At 49.1% G+C, this 17,002-nt stretch overlaps 1 protein-coding gene across 2 annotated transcripts in view; it reads left to right on the forward strand.

Annotated features, from left to right (window-relative positions):
* Positions 1-1,375: 1,375 nt before the first annotated feature.
* MRPL38 (mitochondrial ribosomal protein L38) overlaps positions 1,376-17,002 on the forward strand; it is a 220,218-nt gene continuing 204,591 nt past the window's right edge. The window contains exon 1 of one of the 2 annotated variants that reach the window (XM_069654736.1): positions 1,376-1,560. In XM_069654736.1, coding sequence (XP_069510837.1) covers positions 1,473-1,560 — 88 coding nt within the window. In that variant the 5' untranslated portion in view covers positions 1,376-1,472. The remainder of the gene's footprint in view (positions 1,561-17,002) is intronic. The other variant, XM_069654737.1, reaches the window with a different exon arrangement.

Below are 17,002 nucleotides of genomic sequence, written 5' to 3' on the forward strand. Positions count from 1 at the left end.
AACTTAGAAAGAAAAACCGCAGCGTTTTCAAACACAACAGTGTTGTGTTTCTGCCTAAATCTGCTTTCCCATTTGGGGCTTTAGGGGAGCCCTAGAGCCCCAAATGGGAAAGCAGATTTAGCATTTCCCATTTGGGGCTCTCGGGCCCCCCGTGGGGAGCCGAGAGCCCTAAATGGGAAATCAGATTTAGGCAGAAACAACGCGGCATGTAAACACAACCGCTTTGTGTTTCTGCCTGCCTTGGCTTTCACTTTGGGTCTCCGGTGCTCCCCCATGGGTTGTGTTTGAAAACGCTGCGGTTGGAGCCGGAGGAGCCTGAGAAACTTAGAAAGAAAAACCGCAGCGTTTTCAAACACAATAACGTTGTATTTATGTTTGCGGTCGTTTCAAAAGCTACCGCAAACATAAATACAACGTTTTTAAAGCTGCGGTTTTATTTCTGGCTCCTCCAGCCCGGAAAAAAAAACGCAGTTAGTGTTTATTTTTATTAAAAAAATAGCACTTACCGAGATGCAGCTGCAGCTTTTCTGCCTGTAGTCTCCGGTCCCCGTCCTCCGCGTACAGCACCAATGAAGGAAAAGCCACCCAGTGGTAGCTTTTGTTTACTACAGCTGTCTGGCTTTTCCTTCATTAGTGCCGCAAAAGCCGAAGCAAGCACAGCGGCGGGCATCCATTTCACAAAATGGATGCCCCATGTGCTATCTTTGAGCTTGAATTGCTCAAAATTTTACATAGGGACTCCGAAAAAAACAAACGTTTTTTTTATGTTGCCTAGCTATTTTTTAAATAAAAATTTTTGGGGGAACCATTCCTTTAAGTGTTCTGTCATATTGGATAGATGTCTTGCAATTTACAGAAATGTTAATGTTAGGGTGAGTATCGCAACCTAAGAAAAGAGCAGAGTCCAACTTCCATTACTCACTCAAAAGGCTTCCTTGCTGAATCACTATCACAAACAGGTTTCGAATTAAAAATTGTGGGCATCTTCAAGTTCCCAAGATGCTATTTGCTTTTATGCAAATTACCAGGTTTGGGTTCTTTGATGAGAAATGGTGTTGAGTGACTTAGAGCCACGCACCTACGAATCGTACTCTCCCTCCACTCCCGCACCCCCACAAGTGGGAGTGGGTTGCCAGAGTACATGTCCATTTCTAGCACTGGAAGTAGTACTTGTTAATTAAAGCATGATTTAAATAATATTTGTTATCGCCGCTCTGTATGACTGCTGAAAATAATGAACTGCTATTCGGCAAAGCCGTGGTTTGCTTTCATCGATTATCAAAAGGCATAGGCAACAGTGCTGCACAATTTAGCCGTTTTTTGGTAGCTGCACACGTGTGTACAGTTTAAAGCACTCTCACTGGATTACTGCTGTTGGTCTCCTCGCATCAGTTTGGCCCGGCACTGGCCAGGACCCCTCCCGCCAGGGTTTCGTCATCTGACACAGCGGAAAGAGGCGGGATTAGAACAAGATGGCGGCGCCCTTGGTGAGGGTTGCGTTGGGTGGTGGACTGGCGCCGTGGGTATCTTTCCGCTGTCGCCGCTTCTTGCACACCTCAGGTGAGAAGTGGGCTTGGCGTAATTTGTGAGACACGAGTCAATGCTCTGCTCTACCTCATGAGACGTTCCGAGACTGGGGTGCTTTACCTTTTAAATGCATGCGCTGCTGAAGACCATAGAAAATATCCCTCCTGAAAAAAGCAACACCAGTCCAAGTTACGCTATTCCCTTGCGATAGGAGGCTGTTGTAACCCTTTACAAAGCGAGAATCACCGCTGAGCTACGTCCTCGTTGAACAGCCTCTTAAAAATTACGGAATATGACTCTTCACAAATTCCACTTAAGGAGCGTCGTCTGTAACGCTCCGTTTGCTCCCCTATAGGGTGACTACCTGCCATTCAGTGCCGTAAGTGGGACGAGAAATCGGGCGGGGGGACTTAAAATGTCACAGCCTTTCTGTTGGGGGCATGACCTAAATAGTGTAGTGCGTGGTCTAGCAAATACCCTTGAATAAAAAATAAAATTCCCCAAAATACATGGTTTAAGATTGCCTGTTATTTATATCCTACATATTTTACAATCTAATTTGAGCTATTTGCTTAGCTGCCTAAAAAACACATGTTCCTTATATTTGCAGACCACTTAACAAATAATATGCATTACCAACAGCAACAAAGATTTTTTTCTTATGCCATGCTGGGGATTGTGATGGTGTGGGGCGATGGCAGGCCCCACCTGCAGGCACACACACAGCGCTCGCGCTAAGAGACACGCCGGAGACGTGTTGCTGCTCTGGTCTCCGGCGCGAACTGCCGACCGGGACCGTCTTTATTGAAAACGCTCATGTGCGAACCTCGTTATGGGCTGTGCATGCGTTGAACCGCGTATTACTACGCAACATCCCTCCTTTTTCCCCAAACAACGAACAGTGATCAACAGTATAACTTAACATATTCTTCAAACGTAAATGTTCCAGCACGACCTAGATGCCTAGGCAGGGTCCATAATAAAGTCTTGGAACCTCTGCGGCGGCTTACGCCCCGCCTACTCGGGTACCTGCGTGCCTCGGCCGGAGGCATCTCTTGTGTCCCTTGAGTCTCGGCCAGTCCATCGGGTCTCGGTGGCGGTTCATCGCTCGGCTCAGGTGCGGGAGGGTCGACTTCATCCGTTTCGGCAGACCCCACCCGCTAGAAAAACGAGACATTCCTGGTGACAGTTCCACGTGCGTTGGCCGCTGTGACCATCGAGCCCTTCACATGTCACCCCCAGGAGCTGGGTTTCGTAGGTTAACGATAACTTTCCTTCTGCTCTTCTGTTTTGCACCAATACGGTATCCCCCACCGCAATCGGCCTCTCCGAGAGCTTCCTCCTGATCGTCTCCTTTTCATTCCTCACTGCCCTCTCCGTTCGCACGTGATCCTTTTCAATCTCCCCCGGCTGGCGGCCTTCCATTTCGGGCAGGAGCCCTCTCGGTACACGCTTAAAGAGCGCTTCGGCAGGGGCGACCCCGGTTGACTGGTGGGGGGGGTCGAGCGGTACTCTCGAAGGAAGTCCACTAAGTTGCGTCGGAGGTCTGCGCCTCCATCTGCTGATATGCGGAACACTTTGTATAGCGTTCGCATGAAGCGCTCTACCTCCCCATTTGCCCTCGGCCAGAGCGGTATGACTTACCAATGGCGTATTCCCCTCTCCTCACAGTACTGAGCAAAACGTTGCCCCCGAAATGGCGCCCCATTGTCTGAGCATATCTGTCAGGAACGGAGAATGGAAGGTTTGGAAGCGCTGGAAGCATTGACTTGCGAGCGCTCTAGTCCTCATTCAATATGGTGGCCATGCCTTTAAATTCTGGCTCCTCCCCCAAACCGGTGCGTTGTATCTGTACACATCGCGCCGGTTCGTGTGGAACTTCGTTCTTGAAAATTCCTCCTTGCCGATCTTCTTTGCAGCTACCTTTTGCCTTCCCTGTGCCTACCATCTGTGCTCAACTTAATTTCCTCACGGGTTACCTGTCTCCTGGTCGTGCTACTTCTGCTAGTGTTTCTTTGCCTCTCCTTGTCTGTTATACGGCTCCGCCTCGCCTGAGCTTCTGCACCTACGCCTCTTGTTTTTTCCGCCGAAGCATCTTAAGTTTATTTGTTCGGCGTTTTCTGCCTTTCGTCTTCTCTGCACTCTCATTTCTTGTTTTCAAACTTACTGCGCTCTGCAGGCATATTTCTACTTTCTGCTTATGGTTTTACCTGCACACTATTTCTATACTTACTCTTTTCGACAATCTTATCACTGTTATTTACGGGCATTTCTATCTGTTCTGTTTTCCCTTAAGATTTATTTATTCGTTTATTTGGGTTCCTGTATCTTTCCTCTGTGTGCCTCTTCCTACTGTCACCGCAGAGCTTAACTGGCTCTCTCCACCGGAGTTGGAGGTCAACTTCCTTAGCCATCAGCTGCAGCCAGACTTCTATTACTTGTGAAAGGAATTCACAACTCCTTATTAGAACCCATCTGGAAACAGGGTTTTTTCTGCCTTCGTGCTTTTTCCCTGAACTAGGTCTGGCCCCCTGGGTGTCCCCGCGGACAGGGTTCCATCTCTGCCTCGGTGGCCTCCGGAGGGGCCCGACCCTATTTACATGAAAAGAAAGCCAAGACACCAAAGGACAAGACTCCTATAAGGAGGAAGGACCGTAAGAAGACGGAGTCGACTCTAAAGGAATCCGCCACAGAAGATTCAGGTGAGGAGGAAGGGGATAAGGCCTCCAATCTTGACAGTATACAACGCCCAATATCTACCATGGCATCGTTAGAACAATATCAAGAATTGGTAGCAGCAATGCAGAACCTTACTATGGAGGTCCAGGCTTTGAGAACAGAGAACATAGCCCTCCGACAACAGGTTGTGTTGCATCGTGATGACATGGGAGACCTGCCTACAATGCCACTCTCCTTTGACAAATATGATGGTCACCCGGGAGGGCTGAAGGACTTTCTTGACGCATGTAAGGTGTATTTCGCCTTTCGACATCATGCTTATGAGACTGCTAGATCCAAGGTCGGGTTTATCATTGCCAACCTAATGGGTAATGCTCTCTCATGGGCTACACCGTTTGTCACCGGAAACAACCCGATTTTGGGTGACTATGATCGTTTTACGGAGGTGTTTAAAGAACGTTTCGACCGACCAGAAGTCTTCTATTCATCTCTAGAAGCTATCCTAGATGTCAGCCAGGGAAACACTGATGTACAAACCTATCCATCTCGTTTCCAGAGGCTGGCAGCCAAGGCAGATTGGCCTGATTCTGCTCAGCAAACCATCTACAGACGTGGCCTTCGTGATGAAATCAAGGATGAGCTGGCCAGAGTGGCTAGACCTGCATCTTTTCAAGATCTGGTTACATTATCTCTTCAGATTGAGTTCCGTCTACAAGAGAGACGATTAGAAAGAAGACGAACCAGAGGCGTTCCACAGCCATCCGGCCTCCCCTCTCCTGTTCCTCCCACCAGAACTACCCATCCTCCTGAAGAACCTATGCAGATAGGGGCAGCCCGAGGACCTCTAACTCAAGAAGAAAGAAGAAGAAGAAGAGAGGCTGGATTGTGTATGTATTGTGGCTCCTCAAAGCACTTATTGAGAGACTGTCCTGAGGTGCCACCTCGAAGACAGGGAAACTTCCACCCCGATCTACAGGAAGGGAGGTTTCGGGGGAAGTAACAAGCACCCTTGCAACTACACAAGAGCAGTAAGCACTCCGGATGATAACAGTCTAAGGGTGTTTCGAGTTGACTTGTGGCTGTCTGATGTAGGTCCCACAGAGGTACTCGCTATGCTTGACTGTGGAGCAGCAGGGAATTTCATCGACTCCAAGTGGGCTGCGGAACATCTTGTTGCCACAATATCCAAGGCCACTCCCATTCCGGTGGAAGGGGTGGACGGAAAGCCCTTATCTTCTGGACCTATTACCAAGGAGACCACTCCGTTGAGAATGAGGTTAGGTCATCACGAGGAGTTCCTGGTATTTGACCAGATTAGAGCAGCTCATTTTCCGTTGGTCATTGGCATTCCTTGGTTAAGGAGGCACAACCCTCAAATTGATTGGACGGCTAACAAGGTAGTCTTCAATTCTACATTATGTAAATCACACTGCATGAGCTTGTCCTCGACGTCCAACACCCTAGCATATGACCAAAACAGTACTCCAGATCCAATCACAGTGGCCTCAGTTCCCGTCCATTATCAAGAATTCCCAGAGGTGTTCCTGGATGCCGTTCCCCGTCAACTCCCGCCTCATAGAACAGAGGATTGCAGTATAGACTTGATACCTGAGGCGGTGGTTCCTTTTGGGAGGATGTACCCTTTGTCTCTACCAGAGAGGAAGGCTCTGAGAGAATACCTCGACTCAAATCTTCAAAACAGACACATCCAAGAGTCCAGATCCGCTTGTGGGGCTTCCTTGTTCTTCATTCCTAAAAAGGACTCAGCAGAGCTGCGCCCTTGTATAGACTACAGGGGGCTCAACAAGGTTACCATTCGGGATAGGTATCCTATGCCTTTGATCCGGGACATCTTGGAGGCAGTACATGGGGCGGTGTTCTTTACTAAGCTTGACTTGAGAGGGGCTTATCACCTCTTGAGAATCAGGCAAGGGGACGAGTGGAAGACAGCGTTCCGTACCCCTTTTGGACTCTTTGAATACCGAATGATGCCATTTGGTCTTGTGAATGCACCGGCTATTTTCCAGAGGTATATGGACAAGGTTTTCGCAGATATGCTGTTTGTGTCGGTGGTAGTGTATCTGGACGACATCCTCATTTTTTCCAAGACTCTATCGGAGCACAGGTCACTGGTCAGACTAGTCTTACAGTGCCTGCAATCCCATCAACTACTGGTAAAGCCGGAGAAATGCTCATTTGAAGCTACGTCCGTGTCCTACCTAGGTTATATCTTATCTAAGGAAGGTATCGAGATGGACTCCAGTAAGGTGAGAGCTATCGGAGAATGGAGAAATCCTGTCAGTGTCAAAGAACTACAAAGCTTCCTAGGATTGGCCAATTTTTATCGAAGGTTCATTCCCAACTTTTCTAACAAGGTACTTCCGCTGACCTCTCTATTGAAGAAAGGGGTCAAGTTCGTATTTGATGAAGGGCCCCAAAGAGCCTTCTGTTTTCTAAAAGAATGTTTTTCCACAGCCCCCATCCTGGTCCAACCGGATCAGAACCGACCCTACATTCTGGAAACAGACGCCTCTACAGGGGCGGTGGGAGCAGTTCTGCTTCAAAGGTCAGAAGACGACTATGAACATCCTATAGCTTATTACTCCAAAACACTTACCTGTAGTGAACGCAACTACTCGGTTATAGAAAAGGAGCTATTGGCTATCAAGCTGGCCTGCCAAGAGTGGAGACATCTTTTACAGGGAGCTACTCATCTCTTCACTATTAGAGCAGACCATCGTAACCTTCGGGTTTTACAACAGTTGGAATGTTCCAATGCCAGGCATGCCAGATGGGCATATTTTTTTTTTACAATATGATTTTGTAATTACATACTTACCTGGTACAGAGAACATGAAGGCTGACGCCTTGTCAAGAAGTCTTGGGGATACTTCTGGCTCCTACACGGGACACAATTTGGTTTTCCCTAATCTCACGGTGTTGGCTTCAACTGTTTCATTTCTTCAAGACCTAATTCCACAGTATCAGATGGGCACCGAGCTTCCGTCATCCGTCATTCAGGATAAGGACGGATTGTATTATCATGAAGGAGCTCTCTATGTTCCCACTAAGAAGCTACAGAATCAAATACTTTCTTGGTGTCATGACACCCCTTTAACTGGACATCCCGGAATCAGGAAGACATTGGATCTGCTATGGAGGGGTTTCTGGTGGCCGACCTTAAGAAGAGACGTAAGCCAGTACGTTCACTTGTTCGGTTTGTGCTTCTAACAAACACTGAACGGGAAGACCTCTGGGGCTACTGCAGCAAGACTCCTTACCGGACCATCCTTGGGAACACATCTCTACCGATTTTATTGTAGACCTCCCTCCGTCATATGCCATGACGACGATTATGGTGACAGTTGACTCATTTAGCAAGCTCGCCCATTTTTCGGCCTTTAAACAGGTTCCTTCAGCCTCCGAAATGGCCGCTACCTTTCTTCAGGATATAGTCCGTCTACATGGTTTGCCCAGGACCATAGTGTCGGACAGAGGACCCCAATTCACCTCCAAGTTCTGGGCTTCTCTCTGCCAAGTTCTAGGGATTCACAAGGCACTCTCTTCTGGATACCACCCACAAAGCAATGGCCAAACTGAAAGATTAAACACCAGCCTAGAACAGTACCTCAGGTGTTTTTGCAGTCCACAACAAGAAGAATGGTATCGTTTCCTCCCACAGGCAGAATTTGCCTACAATAGCTCTCTCCATACCTCGATCCGGATGAGTCCTTTCTATTGTACATACGGATATCATCCTCAACATTTACCCTGGCTCAATCCTCCTTCTACCAAAATTCTGGCGTTGGATGGGGTTCTACAGGACCTACAGGAGGTACACACACTCGCTAAGGAAGCACACCAAACAAGTCAATTTACACACAAGAAATGGGCAGAGAAGGGTCGTACTGCCAATCCGAGCTGGAAGATAGGGCAGCTTGTCTGGTTGTCCACCAGATTTCTACCCAGATGGGTTCATAAGGGGAAGTTCTCCTCTCGTTTCCTTGGGCCATTTCCCATTCTTCAACAGATCAACCCTGTTGCATATAAGATCAAGCTACCAGAGTATCTTAGAAAGGTACATCCAGTCTTCCATGTCTCCGTTCTCAAAGAACATAAGGAGGACCCTTTTAAGAGACCTGTATTCAGAACGCGTGCTCAGGTGAGCCCTACGCCTGAAGGATGAGGTATCTCATCTTGTCGATTCCAGATACCACAAAGGGCAGTTGCACTATTTGGTTCATTGGAAGGGTTATCCAGTGGAAGAGAGGACATGGGAACCTGTGAGCCATATGCATGCCAAACGCCTAGTGCAGAGGTTCCATCGGCTTCATCCGGGCAAACCGGGGAGTCCCCCGAGAAGGCGGGGGTATACTGTCAGGAACGGAGAATGGAAGGTTTGGAAGCGCTGGAAGCATTGACTTGCGAGCACTCTAGTCCTCATTCAATATGGTGGCCATGCCTTTAAATTCTGGCTCCTCCCCCAAACCGGTGCGTTGTATCGGTACACATCGCTCCGGTTCGTGTGGAACTTCGTTCTTGAAAATTCCTCCTTGCCGATCTTCTTTGCAGCTACCTTTTGCCTTCCCTGTGCCTACCATCTGTGCTCAACATAATTTCCTCCCGGGTTACCTGTCTCCTGGTCGTGCTACTTCTGCTAGTGTTTCTTTGCCTCTCCTTGTCTGTTCTACGGCTCCGCCTCGCCTTAGCTCCTGCACCTACGCCTCTTGTTTTTTCCGCCGAAGCATCTCAAGTTTATTTGTTCAGCGTTTTCTGCCTTTCGTCTTCTCTGCACTCTCATTTCTTGTTTTCAAACTTACTGCGCTCTGCAGGCATATTTCTACTTTCTGCTTATGGTTTTACCTGCACACTATTTCTATACTTACTCTTTTCGACAATCTTATCACTGTTATTTACGGGCATTTCTATCTGTTCTGTTTTCCCTTAAGATTTATTTATTCGTTTATTTGGGTTCCTGTATCTTTCCTCTGTGTGCCTCTTCCTACTGTCACCGCAGAGCTTAACTGGCTCTCTCCACCGGAGTTGGAGGTCAACTTCCTTAGCCATCAGCTGCAGCCAGACTTCTATTACTTGTGAAAGGAATTCACAACTTCTTATTAGAACCCATCTGGAAACAGGGTTTTTTCTGCCTTCGTGCTTTTTCCCTGAACTAGGCCTGGCCCGCTGGGTGTCCCCGCAGACGGGGTTCCATCTCTGCCACGGTGGCCTCCGGAGGGGCCCGACCCTATTTACACGAAAAGAAAGCCAAGACACCAAAGGACAAGACTCCTATAAGGAGGAAGGACCGTAAGGAGACGGAGTCGACTCTAAAGGAATCCACCACAGAAGATTCAGGTGAGGAGGAAGGGGATAAGGCCTCCAATCTTGACAATCTCTCCACTGGAAATCCATGCGTGGTGAACATTTTCTCCAGCGCCATGATGGTGTGGTCACTCGCCGTCAACTCCACCAGTTCAACCTCCGGATAGCGGGACCATTGGTCTGTCACCACTAGAAAGTAGAGCCCTCGGCCGGTGGATCCAAAGTCGGCATGGACCGTCCCCCATGGCTCGTCACTTCTCTCCATGGTTTGGATCGTTGGGGCCCTCTCCACCGGGTGGGCTGCTTGGCAGGGGATGCACCTTCTCACAAACTCCTCCACTCTGCTTTCCAGGTCTGGGAACCAGACCTTGAGTCTCAATCTTGCTTTCATCTTGGCCATCCCTTGGTGCCCATTGTGTGCGAGCTGCAGAACCTTGTCAACCAGTGTTCTCGGGATGACAATCTGGTGACCCCTTAGCAGGAGGCCATCCTCGGCTACCGAGAGCTCATGGCGCGCTTTCCAGAGGGCCTGCAGGTCTTTCTGAGCCCCTGCGTTCCTTTGTGAGTTGTCCTGGAGGACCTCTCGCCATTCTCCATTTGCCATAGCAACCTTGATCATTGTGAATGTCTCGTCCATGTTGGAGTCTTCGGCGATCTCCTGGCGGGATAGGGCAACGGGCAGCGCCGATTCGACTGCGAGATGTATCGCTTCAACGCCCTCTGCCACTTCCACTGTGACTTTTGGCCTCCCCGCACCTGGATGGCGGGACAGGTAGTCTGCCGGGTTGTCAGGGCCTGGTCGATACAGCAGTTTGACCCCGTACTCCATTAACAACAACATCCATCTCTCTATTCTAGGCGGTGGTTTGGATGATGATCCGGACAAGATCGGGATGAGAGGCTTGTGGTCAGTTACCACCACGACCGGTTTTCCCAAGATATATATCCGGAAGTGCTTGCACCCCCATAAAATGGCCAGAGCTTCCCGCTCGATCTGAGAGTACCGTCTCTCCGTCTCTGTAAGCGCTTTGCTGGCATATGCGATGGGCCTCATGGTTCCTTGATTGTCGGCCTGCATGAGGACAGCCCCCAGTCCTACGGGTCTGGCATCGACGACAATTTCGGACTCCCAATCCGGATTGAAGTATGCCATCGTTTCTTGTTCCGATAGGGCATTTTTGATGTTGTCGAAAGCCCTCTGTTCTTTCTCCCCCCAGTTCCAGGCGATGTCGTTTCTGGTTAGCGCTCTCAGGGGTTCCGACAGAGAGGCTAGATCGCGGATGAAGCGACCACAATACGTCACCATACCCAGGAAGCTTCTGATTTCAGATGGTGTGGTTGGCGGGGTAGCTTCACGGATATCCTTCACTTTCTCGGGATCAGGTGATATGCCCCCCGCGTGGAAGACAAACCTGAAGAATTCCAGCCTGTCCCTCAGGAACTCGCACTTCTCTTTGTGCAGTGTCAACCCTAGGTCGCTCAGCCTCACCAGTGTGTTTTCCAGGCGCTTTAGGTGTTCAGCCTCGGAACGGGCAAAGACCAGAATGTCGTCTGACATGTTTATCACTCCCTTGAGTCCGGACAGGGCTCCCCTGATGGTGTTCTGGAAAACCTCTGCCGCGGAAGAGATACCAAAACGGAGTCTTTTATATTGGTATAACCCCTCATGCGTCGTAAACGTTGTGATGTATCTTGACTCGGGGTGGCGCTCTAACTGATGGTACCCGGACCTCAAATCCAGTTTTGAGAACACTTTCGCCCCTTGAAGCTCCCCAATGATGTCGTCCAGAGTGGGTGTTATATGGCGCTCTCTTTTGATTGCTAGGTTAGGAAGCCTCATGTCCACGCAGATGCGTACCGCATCCGGTTGTTTGGGCTTTGGGGCTACCACGATTGGGCAGACCCACGGGGTGGGGCCCTCTACCTTCTCAATGATGTCCTTGTCTATCAGGGATTGCAGCTCGCGTTCCACCTGTGTCCTCAGATGGAAAGGGACGCAGCAGTGTTTTAGAGCCATTGCTCTCACAGACCCATCGATGTGGAGGCGTATTGGGTCAGCCTTTAGTTTCCCTATCCCTCGGAATATTGTTTCAAAACGACTCAACAGATTTTCCAAGTCAGTGTGATAGACTGCAAATGAGAAGTGTACAATGTCCAATGCCTCAGCCGCAGCACAACTCCGAAGGGAATGCGGGCTCACATCTGTGACAAAGAATCTTGCCTTTATTCTATTTTGTCCGTGAGTGACTGGAGCGACGAATACTCCTTGGATGGGAAGCGGCGTGTGTCCTCCGAAAGCGTATATCCGTGCTGTGGACTCTGCTAGGCCTGGTGGACCAGGGAGTGCGTTGTAGTGTTCCGTCGCCAGCACACAGACGGACGCCCCAGTGTCTATCAAGACCCGTGTGGGTGTTTCCCCAATGTTAACTGTGCACTTGGGTTGTCGTCTCCTGCCTGGGCGTTCGGCTATGCTCGAGATGAAGAAGATTTCGTCTTCCTCCTCCTCCTCCTTGGCGATGTCCAGGTCCTGTACGCCTTGTTCAATGGATGATACACCCCTCACTCTCCGAGTGCCGCCTCTGGCAACCCTTTCGGGCCCTCTCGACGCAGCGACAGGTGCTGATGCCCTGCACACCCTAGCATAATGTCCTGGGGTGTTACACCGGCCACAGGTCCTCGATTTGGCTGGATAGTCATCCATATGTGGCAGATCGTACCCGCAATATTGGCACGAGGGAGCGTTGCTCTGCCCCCCCGGGTTATCACCTCCTCTTGACGTCCACCTTGACTTTCCTGGGTTAGTGCGGCCAATTGCAAAAGCCTCACCTTCGTTCCTCCCATGCGTGGCTGCATACATTTTCGCACCCCTCGCGTCAGCCAGCTCATAGGCCCTTCCTGTGTCCAGAATCTGTTGTAGGGTCAAGCCAGGTTCCCTCAATACCTGCCTCCTCAGTTTACCAGAGCTGCAGCCCTGCAACAACTGGTTCCGAACCATCTCCTCTTCATTTCCCCATCTACAGGAGCTTGCTAGAACTCTGAGTCGTGCACAGAATTGATCCAGTGACTCTTCCTCTCGCTGTCTTTCCGCACTCATGACGAATCTTTCAAAGTCTACATTCGCCATTGGCAGAAAATGATCTCGGAGCGCCTGCTTCACTGCAGCATACGTCGCAACCGGAATGTTCAGAGAGTCCTATAACTTGTGCACCTCGGCCCCTGCCGAGTACACCATGATTGCAATTCATTCTTCATCCTCCGTGATCCCCGAGGCTCCAACCTCTTCACCCACAGGAGCCATTTAGGCCCCAACTTAGAAGGTGGGCCCGTGGTATCAAATTCGGGCATCAGGGCCAGTGTACTGTTCACCCTGCGAGGGATGGGGGCAGGAGCGCCATCCTGTTCATCTTCCTCTCCCATTTCCTTGCGTGGTACTTACAGAAGTACGTTGAACTGCTTTGAAGACAGGGCCCCGAAACTCCCTTGGCGCAATATCTTCTCCGGTGCCACTCTTTTCTTCTTTTTTCTGTTGTCTTGACGGAATGCCACAACCTTGCGGCTGCACAGGCTGTGGAGGTCCAAAAATTCACTATACTCGGTGTAAATTGCAGGTGGCGCACGAGCACCCTCACGGGCCGCAACCACTGCGTTCTGCGCTCGCTCCAAAATGGCCGCTGGCCACACGTGTGAGCCTGTGCCGACACAGAGCAGCGTTCCCCTCTCTGGACGCTACCGGAGCGGAGGACTGCTCCCGCGCCGTCCTCGTCGCCAGTGTGATGGTGTGGGGCGATGGCAGGCCCCACCTGCAGGCACACACACACACACACACAGCGCTCGCGCTAAGAGACAGGCCGGAGACGTGTTGCTGCTCTGGTCTCCGGCGCGAACTGCCGGCCGGGACCGTCTTTATTGAAAACGCGCATGCGCGAGCCTCGTTATGGGCCGCGCATGCGTTGAACCGCGTATTACTACGCAACAGGGATTAGAACCTCGCCTTGCTGTTGACAAGCCAGTGTCAATTTGCACTGTGCTATTCGGTAAGTGTTGGGTTTTGTTGGTTCATTGAATGACCCGCTTCTGCTTTGGTAAGCATTCTATTGAATGAAACCAAAGAAATCCAGCGCCTACGAAATGGCACCACTGCACTGTGTTTGGTAGGTGGTGGATTGCTTTTGTTTTCTTCAATAGACTGCTTGCCACATAAATCCCATAACAAGCTTTCAAGCAGTCTATTGAATGAAACAACCAAAGTCCAGCATCTACCAAATAGTACAGTGGTTGTGACACTCACTTCTGAAATTCCGGCAGTGGAGCAGGAAATAAAATAAAAATTGAAGTTGGGCGGATAAGGGAGCCCCAGCTCAACAGATGTTTTGGGAGACAGCCAGCCCGGCCCACTTAAAGCCCTGCCAGGGTTATGTAATACTTGGTATCCCATACTGATGCGGTAGCCCCTGTCTTCGGCTGTCTTGTAGATAGATGGCAGACCAAAGTAGGAGTGTTCCGAGCCTTGGTATGGGGCACCAAATATTACATAACACCGGCATAAGGCTCACTTTGTTAATGTAGTTTTGAGAAGCCTCTAAACACCTGATGAGCAACTTGATCGGTCAGCTGAACTGCATGGAGTGAAATGAAACTTGATGGGTTATATAGATATTTGTAACTTGAGAAATCACAGCTGCCAACAGTGATGGAAATGGGTACACAATATGCCTGGAAATTGAAAAAAATACTCTGGAATACTACCTCCTTAGGGAAACTGACCTGATAGATGGGTTAATTATAGAGGGTGTGGCCTAGCGGTGCAGTCATCCTACACATATTTCATTCTACGAGGTCGATTGACTTGAAATGCAGATAAATCACATAATAAACAAGGCTGACAATATATATATATATATATATAATTATACATCGTTTTAGCAACGTTTTAGAGTCAAAATTCTATGATTGCGGCTTTATTTTCCCCCATCCTGAATGGAAGATTACAAGTGCCAGCAAAGTAACGTGAAACTAAACCATCTCCTCTGGGGTTTACACCTATACTATCAAGACTTACGCACAGTGCAATAAAATATGTAATTAAGTCCCCTCCTTGTTGTCATTGTTTTGCACAGAACATTAGTCACCCCCATTACACTCTCACTGCTGGGTGTGTAGCCATCTACTACTGATAGCTTCTTGTTTTTTTTTTTCTTCAAGCTTTATTTCTTTTATTTTGAAATACCTATCTGTACTATCAGTGCTGGAAATGGAAAAAATATATTGTGTGAACTGTCACCTCTTTGGAGGGGCAGGCTGTTGAAGGAGAGCACAGACCTGCTCTGGTGAACTCTATTTAAAACGGGCTCTGTTGCTTTAATATACAAGATTGTATATGCAAGCATTGACTGGCTCACATTGTAAACATTATTTTTAGCATATACAAAATGTTATATTAATGCAATGGAGCCTTATGAAGCATATCACACTGCAATGTGTTTATAAGAGTTCATGAAATCCGTGGCTAGTCTTCTAAATTATCTGGAGTGTGGAATGCTGTGGCAGGCCCATATTTTAATATAAATGAGTTGGTGAAATGCTTCATAAGTCTTGTAGTTGCCTTTATTTCCACAATGGAAAACACCACCCACTTCCAAAACATGCATGTAGACAGTAAAGTGCTTGGTTTTCAAAATCTGCATGTGGACAATAATAATTTGTTTTGTGAAGAAAGATGTGGGGCATGGGGCTGTCTCTTTCCAGCAAGCATTGGGCTTCAGAAGCTCTTGTTATGCCTGAGAGGAGGATAGGGGCTGAGTGCTTCTCAGTGCGCACATAGCGCCTGGCTGAGTGCTGCTTTTTTCGAATGGTGTTCCTTCAGAGTCCTATCTCAGAGGGCCTGAATTGTCTTGATATTTCCCTGCCCCCCCCCCTTTGAGGTGTCTGTGTGAGTATTTACTGAATGCTGCTGTTACAGTTGTCTGACCCCTGCCCTTTGTGAATGCCGACCAATGTCTATGCAGTTGCTGCTTTGTGGTGCTGTGCAAGCTTCCCTTTGTAGTGCTCTTCAGTGGGAGTGATTTCTCCAAGTGAGATCTGTTCAGTTGTATTGCTGCTAATTGGGTGTGCTGTTTAGTGTGAGTGCTGTCTCTGGGTGCTGCTCAGTGTGTGTTCTGTCTCTCTGATAGCAGCAGAGCACTCACACCGAGTGTGAGTTAAGTTCAAGTGTTGTCTCTCGGAGAGCTACACAGTGTGGGTGCTCTGCTGCTCAGTGGTAAAAAGTACAGCCCAGTGGGAGTATGTGTGGTGTTTCCCTTTTAAGAACATGTATTGCCCCTTAAAGGATGTGTCATGACAAGGATGTGTCTTGCTCTTCATCCGTGCTGGCCATTGAGCCAGCCTGGGACTTTCTTCACCGCTCTGCTCTTCGGGTGGAGAGGACTCGCCACTCTTCCCCTCCCGCTTATGCAGCCCAGGAGGACTTTTAGTAGGGGCACACCTCACCGGCCACGTGGTGGGCTGACTGGGGCACTGCTGGGAAGCCTGGTTTGGGCTGCCCCTCACTCAGACTGGGCTGCTTCACTTCACCCCGGGTGTCCCCACGCATGCCGCCGGGCCCATTGTCATTTCTCGGCCCGTCTGGTCTGGCCCCTGGGTGGGCTGACACCCACCACGTCCATGGGGCTGCTGAGCTACTCCTGTCAAGCAGCTAGCTCACTCCTTGGGGGTTCCCTCATGCGACATCCGGTACTTCAGTCTCTGTGCCTTGGCAGAATGTTGAAGGCAGCGGCCCCTGAGGGGGTCATTCCCTTTTTGTGCTCGTTCTTTCTTTTTCAATGATCTTCTTTTTTTTCAATTTTTTTTATTTTATTTATTTATTTTTTTAAATCCTCACTGGATTCCTTTTTCCCTTGCCCAGTCCATTTTTGGGCAGTGGAGTTCTGTTTCATTGTTCTCGCCTTTATTATTTTTTCTGAACATTACATCCAGCATCATGGTGGCTGCATGGTTTAACCCGAAACGCATACAGGCACAGAAAATAAGAAACACGCACACAACATTTAATAAAGTACATTTATTATTGTTTGTGTCTTCATTTATAGGGTCCCCTAGGGGACAATCATGTAGCCCCTATTATGCGGGTGTTTCGTGGCCCTGGGCTACATCAGCCTTCTCATAGTCACACCTTATACTGTCTTTTCTACCCACGTATCTCGCACAAATTCATACTAAACTAGAGCCACTAACACTCCTCAGCCAATGTCTCACCTGCTCCAAAACCCTCCTCCACAATATGCCGCTCCCTCCTTTCTTCTATTGGCCTTTTGGCCGCCTTCCACCTCCTCACCTGATTCATCAACACTTCCCATTTTATGTCCCCTACTTATATATCCCTGCCTTGCTAAGGGCTGTTCATCTGTCACTATCCAAATACTATTGCTTCCTTCCCCTCCAGGGTGTGTAAGTGAGAGAAAAGGCTTTAAAACTGGCC

This window comes from Ambystoma mexicanum, chromosome 3q (genome assembly GCF_040938575.1).
Source record: "Ambystoma mexicanum isolate Mex_15411 chromosome 3q, UKY_AmexF1_1, whole genome shotgun sequence".
Classification (NCBI taxonomy): Eukaryota; Metazoa; Chordata; class Amphibia; order Caudata; family Ambystomatidae; genus Ambystoma; species Ambystoma mexicanum.